Source organism: Staurois parvus, unplaced genomic scaffold (genome assembly GCF_062004578.1).
Source record: "Staurois parvus isolate SC_StPar_1 unplaced genomic scaffold, SC_StPar_1.0 ptg001033l, whole genome shotgun sequence".
Classification (NCBI taxonomy): domain Eukaryota; kingdom Metazoa; phylum Chordata; class Amphibia; order Anura; family Ranidae; genus Staurois; species Staurois parvus.
The window spans coordinates 94,244-102,164 of record NW_028318829.1 but is presented as its reverse complement, the minus strand read 5'-3'; the positions used below and the strand labels follow the sequence as shown (position 1 = coordinate 102,164).

The following is a 7,921-nucleotide window of genomic DNA, read 5'->3' as shown; positions in this document are numbered from 1 at the left end:
TGTCCTAATCACGCCTCCGTTACACCTGCCCTTCCTCCTATGGGCTGAGTATTGCACCAATCACCAATCAGATCACCCCCCTTGTGATGTCTTTTGGCGGATCTCTCACTTCTGGTTCCTCCCACATATCTTTATACAACCTCCCCATACAAATAAATATTACCTTAGTGTAGCGCTAAAAACATATATAATCTGAATAATCTTTATGTGAATAATAAAGTAAAATCTATTGACCTTGTGAGAACCTCACAATGCCCAAATCACACTAAGTGCTCTTCACACGTGTTGCTTAATTCATAAATAATAATCACAAATGTACATCATAATAGTGCTATTAAATATTTGCCCATTAAATATATTGTGATCGTGCCACCTCAAATATACATCTATCCTGTGATCGTGCCACCTCAAATATACATCTATCCTGTGATGGTGCCACCTCAAATATACATCTATCCTGTGATCGTGCCACCTCAAATATACATCTATCCTGTGATCGTGCCACCTCAAATATACATCTATCCTGTGATGGTGCCACCTCAAATATACATCTATCCTGTGATGGTGCCACCTCAAATATACATCTATCCTGTGATGGTGCCAAATCACTATAGCCTAATCCAATATCAAATGTCCAAATAATAAATCACAAACAATATAAAACGATAAAGTCCAGGTGATGCTTAGATGCACATGCAGTGTATTTTCATAGTGCCACTCGTGTAAAACACACTCTCCCACTTTGGCTGCAATGCCTCCTCACCTCCTTTCAGCGACCCCTAGGGGCCCACAAGCCTCTAGGATCACCTTGGATCCTCAACACTCCTGGATGGTACCTCTCAGGCTATCCTCCTATTTGGCCTCCTCCACACCTTCACCTTTACGCCTTATGGAGTCCTCTACAGCGATCCTCTGTGGATTCTCACTCACATAATAGTGAGTTCAAAAAAGAGATCCTCCATAGTGTAATAGTTCCAATTCAGCAAAAGTTTTTATTCATAAAAAAGTAACTTACATTGATGAACAGCGTTTTTCTTCTCCCTGCATGGGTAAACTGCACACATGTGTTACTTTGGAAAATGGCGTCCCGTACCGGAAGTGCGTCACTCCGGACACTGGAAAACTGCGTCTCTGCGTGCCTACGCGTTACGTCATGTAACCTCGTGACTTCATCGGGGTATCGCTATGGAGACGCAGGTCTACTTTATACACCTTAGGAGGTGAATGTCCCTCCCCTTCATTTGCATGTATATGGCCGCCGCCATTTTCTTGAAGCCTACTCCCCGGGATTTCTATTATAATAGCCACCTAGGGCATAAATCGTTATGCTCTAACTATATACTATTATTAGATATCCACATCCTCCTCCATAAATCTATCATTCTAAACTATGCTGACATATATTAATAATTTATAGAATCCTTTATTAATTTCATTAGATCGATATATATAAAAACATTAAACATATAAAAAATATTTTATGAATAAAAAATGTAAATATTTAAAATTGATACTCATAGTTCTATTTTGATTTAAATACTTTCATCTATATACACCTCCTATCTAGGGAACTCTATTCATTAGTACCTTCTTACCCAGGCTATAAATTACGTATAATATGATATATAAATAATATGCACGCATGCGTATATATATATACCCAAAATACATCTAAAAAAACAATAGGTATATATATATATATATATATATATATATATATATATATATATATAAAAAATGCAACACACATATATATATATATATGAAAAATATATTTTTAAAATTTAAAAAAATATCTAAAATCCTTTATGCTTGCAGTTTACCCATACTTCACATAAATATAACATATCAAAAGCTAATCCATAACATATATCAATCCTCTATTAAAATATATATTCACAAATCTAAAAATGACCATTATTAAAAATCACTAATAAAACAATTGAGGTCAAATTCAACATTTAAACCTCTTGGGACCAAGGTTCTCATATCATATATCCAGCGTGACTCAGCTTGACTTAACGACTTAATCTTATTGCTACCTCTCCAATGCTTTTTGTATTTTTCTATACCCCAAAATTTCATTTTGCTAGGGTCCTTATTATGATACATGGAGAAATGCCTTGACACATTGTGTTTCGGATAGCCTTTCAGAATATTCCTCACATGTTCCCCTATTCTCTTCCATAGTGGTCTCTTTGTCCTACCTATATATTGGAATCCACAATCGCATTCCAGACAGTACACCACTCCTATAGTTTTACACATAATGAAATCTCTAATAATACATTCCTGTCCAGTAGTATTAACCCTGAAGCTCTTTCGTTTAATGTTTTTTGTGGCTTTACAGGCAAGGCAATTTTTGCATGGGAAGAAACCTATATCATTCAAAAATGTCAGTTTGTTCGTGCATGGAGGATCTAGCACACTTTTTACCACCCTAGATTTGACCGTAGGTGCTTTACGATACACAAACCTAGGATACTCTGATAATACTGTAGTTAACATTGGGTCCAATTTCAAAATCATCCCCCTTGTGATGTCTCTGGGCGGATCTCTCACTTCTGGTTCCTCCCACATATCTTTATACAACCTACCCATACACCTACCCCGGCATGGAGGGGCTGAGTGAAGGTGGTGGTGAAGGTGTGGAGGTGTCGGATCGGGTCACACAGATCATAGAAGGAGATCCGCCCGGCCTCATAATCCAGATCTATCCTGACTCTGGTACTGGAGACACCGCCGGGGAATGGGGTATTATTACTGTCATGTATCACTGAGTACTGATTACCCCTCAACCACCCCAAAAACCCCGACCTCTCCAACCCCCAGGACTGCTTATTATATCCAATAACTGACTGATCTCCTCTCCTGTCTATATTGGGGTAACACATCCCAACTCTCCAGTACCCTGACCCCCCGACATCCACGTCCCAGTAATGTCTCCCGGAGGAGAAGCTCTGACTGCTCATCACCTGAGGATAACCCTGGAACCTCTCTGGTGTTTCTGGCCGATTCTGATGTGATGATGACCTGGATGCAGTTTTCCCCTCATCTGATATATGTAGATCATTACCAGCTGTCCTCACATCCAGTAATATGTCTGTAACCCCCGACACCCCCCATGTTTGCTGTACAGCCCCAATATTTGGTCCTCCAGTGGGGGAGGGTTGGGGGTCTGGCCTGGATGGTGGACCATTGATGGGACCTTTGCCCTTTGTAGTAGAATGTGGAGAGACATGTGTGCCTGTACATTCCTTCTGGCTCCTCCCACATATCTTTATACGACCATCCCATACATATACCCCGACATGGAGGGGCTGAGTGAAGGTGGTGGTGAAGGTGTGGAGGTGTCGGATCGGGTCACACAGATCATAGAAGGAGATCCGCCCGGCCTCATAATCCAGATCTATCCTGACTCTGGTACTGGAGACACCGCCGGGGAATTGGGTCTCATTTCTGTCATGTACCACTGAGTACTCAAAACCCCACCACCCCTCCCACTTCTCCAACCCCCAGGACTTCTTATTATATCCAATCTCTGACTGATCTCCTCTCCTGTCTATATTGGGGTAACACATCCCGACTCTCCATAACACTGCCCCCCCGACATCCACGTCCCAGTAATGTCTCCCGGAGGAGAAGCTCTGACTGCTCATCACTTGCGGATACTGGAACCTCTCTGGTGTTTCTGGCCGACTCTGATGTGAATATAAGAAGGTTGCAGTTTTCCCGTCATCTGATATACGTAGAAGATTACCAGCTGTCCTCACATCCAGTAATATGTCTGTAACCCCCGACACCCCCCATGTTTGCTGTACAGCCCCAATATTTGGTCCTCCAGTGGGAGAGGGTTGGGGGTCTGGCCTGGATGGTGGACCATTGATGGGACCTTTGCCCTTTGTAGTAGAATGTGGAGAGACATGTGTGCCTGTACATTTCTGTACATTGACCCCAGACATGATATCAGATAAACCCGTGTGTAATGTGTGTGAGATCCCCCCCACATCCCCATCCCCTCCATCATGGAGGAGGTTCTCATGTCTCTCTCTGTCCTCATCATCTCCATCCTCAGTATCACACAAGTCACCTGTGTCTGATTTCTGTAGGACAGTCAGTGGATCCGTCATGTTACACAGCTCCTCAATGTCCCTCATCTTCCTGGACAGCTCCTCCTTCTTTATTTCCAGATCCCGAATATAATCCAACATGGGACGGGAGACCCGCTCTGCCCACCCGGAGATGTCCCTCAGGACTCTCTTCTCCAGGTCTTCCAGACGTCTCCTGAGGTCTCTGAACAGGGCAGTGACTCTCTTGGTTTCATCATCTGCTTTTCCTTGTACTTTCCTCCTGCGTTCCTGCAGACTCTGGACTCTTTTCTCCATCTCCTCTCTCTCTGTCATCAGTTTCTGCAGAACATTCCTCAGTTTCTTCTTCTTCATCTCAGAGGCCTCCTCCAGAGTCTCCACCTGGTGTCCCCGATGTTCTCCGGCCAAACTGCAGGACACACAGATACAGGTGGAGTCCTCGGTGCAGTAATACTTCAGTAGTTCCTTATGGATGGAGCATTTCCTGTCCTTCAGGGAAGTGGTGGGGTCACATAGGATGTGTTCTGGTGACTTGCTGTGGACTCTCAGGTGGTTGTCACACAGAGAAGCTTCACACAGCAGACAGGATTTCACAGCCGGTACAGGAGTGTGAATACAGTGAGTACAGAAGACCCCGGACTCCTCCTGCTCTGGATGGGTAGACTGGAAGTTCTCCACTATGTTACGTAGTGTTATGTTCCTCCTCAGTGCAGGACGTTCCTGGAACTCTTCTCTGCATTCAGGACAGGAATAACCTCCAGACTCCTCCTGTGTATCCAACACACGGCCAATACAGTCCCGGCAGAAGTTGTGTCCACATCTCAGGGTTACAGGATCTGTATAAATGTCCAGACAGATGGAACATTCCAGCTCCTTCCTCAGATCAGAAGACGCCATCGCTGAGAGCAGAAGACAGAATGACGGGGAAAGTCTCTGACACTCCGTATCCAATGTGACCCGTTCTGTACACTCCTACACGGGGCGAGGTGTACATTCCTACACAGGGAGAGGCTGGGACTGAGACACGTAGCTAGAAGAATTCTTCTACAGAAGGACACAGACGTGTAATAAGTAGTGACGGGTCCAACACCCCCCTGTTCGGTTCGCGGTCCAACATTCCAACTTGACGAAAGTTCAACCGCAAACTTCGAACTCAATGCAAGTCTATGGGACTGGAACTTGTAAATGGAAAAGTGTCCATTCTGAAGGCTTTTATGCCAGTTATTGGCCCCAGAAGTGGTATGGGGACTCGGGGACGGCCCTGAGGGACAGGAATCAGTGGGGAAAAATCAAAAAGTACAGTTTTTAAAGGGGTCATCATTTTTCATTGCTTAAAGTACAAAAAAAATTTAAAAATTAAAAATGTAATTATCATGCCTGGGGGGTCCCCATAAACTCCCTGCAAAGTTGCACATCTGTACAATGTATAGGACCTGCTGCACCACGACTGACATTTATATTAAAAAAGATGTGTGGGGTCCCCCTAATCCATACAGACCCATTGGGTCCGGTGGGAAGGTTAGGAGGGACCCCACAGTGACATTTATTTTTAAAAGTGTGTGGGGTTCCCCCTAATAGCCACATCAGGCCCTTTAGGCCTGGTAGGACTTCTAAGGGGAACCCCGGCCCTGCAAAAAAATAAGGGGAAAAGGTGTGGAGTCCCTCCTAACTTCCTACCAGACCCTTGATCAGAGCACAGGCCGGAAAAGGGTGGGGAGGTGATTAACGAGCGGCACTCCCCTCCCTGGGCCTTACCAGGCCCATGACCTCAGCATGGAGACAAGTGCCTCTTCCCCAAAATCCTGGTTGTGGTGGTCTGCGGGCAGGGGGGCTCATTAGCATCAGGGTAGCCCTTTAAATAAGGGGGCACCCTGATGCTGCCCCCCTTGTGAATGAGTAAGGGATACAATATACATAAAATTGGGCCTTGGGTGTTGGTGGTGCCTGAACACTGTAACCCCTCACAGTCACTCTTGCTGGGCGCAGGCAGGGGCCCCGCAGTTAAAAATTGGTAACAATTACAGAAAAATGGTAAACAAACATTGTAACGACATGCACCTGTGAAACGGGGGCCGAAAAATTGTGCCTTGAGTGTTGGTGGGGCCCTAAACCAAACAGTTGGAAGCGCCCATAATCAGGATTGAGGAATAGGATAGGCAGCATAGGCAGTCTTCAAGGGATCCCAGATCCCTAACAAATGGAATCAGTTACATCAGCATCAGGGACAAGATAGTTGCTGTTGATCCAGGACTGATTCATGTTGATAAATGTCAGCTGGTCAGCGGAGTCTGTGGACAGACGCACTCTTTTATCCGTCACAGAACCTCCAGCAGCACTGAATGTCCGTTCGGAAAGCACGCTGGGTGCAGGACAGGTCAGTAGCTGGATGGCATATTGAGCAAGTTCTGGCCAGTGATCCATCCTCAAGACCCAGTAACCCAGTGGATGTTCAGTTGGAAAGGTCTCCAAGTCTGCTCTTGCCCCCAGATAATCCTGCACCATATGATGCAGACCCTGCCAATGGGTGCTTAAACCTAACAGTCCTGGGCACTGAGGACTAAAGAACTGTTTGAAGTCAGCCGGCCACCTTCTCCACCGCTCTTCCTTTGACAGAACGAAGCCCCAGAAACATGTTGTCCAGGAAATGGTGACCTCCCATTGTCTGGAAAGGTGTTACACAAATGTTTTTCATGGCGTCCTCAAGATGTTTCCTCCTCTGCTCCCTCTGTGAAGGCTGGAGGAGCTCTGCAACTTGACCCTTGTAACGTGGATCAAGAGGGGTTGCCAACCAGTACTGATCCCTCTCCTTGATACCTTGAATCCTCGGGCCCTTACACAGGCTTTGCAGAATCAGGGAGCCCATGCAGTGTAAGTTTGAGAAGGCCGGAGATTCTGAGTCCTCTGGGTCACTGAGGATGACATTGTCAGGAACTACCTCCTCCCAGCCATGTACTACTCCTGGTTGGGGTTCTGGGGACTGAAAACCACCCCTTGAAGACTGCTGTATGTGATCCTCTACTTCCATGGTGCTGCGATTCTCCTCCTCCTCTTCCTCCTGCTGTTCTTCCTCAAGTGCCCTGTCCATGATTCCATGCAGCGTGTGCTCCAGCAGGAAGACTAGAGGGATAATGTCACTGATACATGCATTGTCACGGCTCACCATCCCTGTGGCCCCTCAAATGGTGATAGGACAGGCATGCATCCTTTTCAGCAGCCACTGGTGAGGTGAAAAGAAGCCAAGCCCCCCTGAGCCTGTCCTTGTGCTATATTCACACAGGTACTCATTGTTGGCCCTCTGCTGTGTGTGCAGCCGCTGCAGCATTGCCAATGTTGAGTTCCACCTGGTGGACATGTCACAAATGAGGTGGTTGGTGGGCAGGATGAATTCCCGTCAAATGTCAGCCAGCCGAACACTGGCCGTGTATGACCGCCGGAAATGGCCACAGACATTTCTGGCCTGCCTCAGAAGATCTGGAAAGCCTGGGTACCTGTGCAAGAAACACTGCACCACCAAATTCAGGACGTGTGCCATGCATGGAACATGTGCCAAGTGTCCCTGTTGGAGGGCAGAGAGAAGGGTGGTGCCATAGTCACACACAACCAATCATGGCTCAATCTGCCGTGGTGTCATCCATCTCTGAGCCGGCCCCTGCAGAGCTGACAGAATCTCTGTCCCGGTGTGGCTCCTGTCCCCTAGATAGACCAGCTGAAGCACCACGTGGCACCTCTTAGCCTGACTGCTTGTGTAGCCCCTTGAATGCTTACGGAGCACTGCTGGTTCAGAGGACAATTCAGCAGAAGAGGCCATAGAGGCAGAGGAAGAGGAGGGGGTG

General features: G+C 46.3%; 1 protein-coding gene across 1 annotated transcript; it reads right to left on the bottom strand.

Annotated features, from left to right (window-relative positions):
- Positions 1-1,693: 1,693 nt before the first annotated feature.
- Positions 1,694-4,987, bottom strand: LOC149441046 (E3 ubiquitin/ISG15 ligase TRIM25-like). The gene has a single exon (XM_089657836.1). It carries the CDS (start codon positions 4,983-4,985, stop codon positions 2,559-2,561), a length of 2,427 nt encoding a protein of 808 aa, XP_089513962.1. The 5' UTR covers positions 4,986-4,987; the 3' UTR covers positions 1,694-2,558.
- Between the last annotated feature and the right edge of the window lie 2,934 nt (positions 4,988-7,921).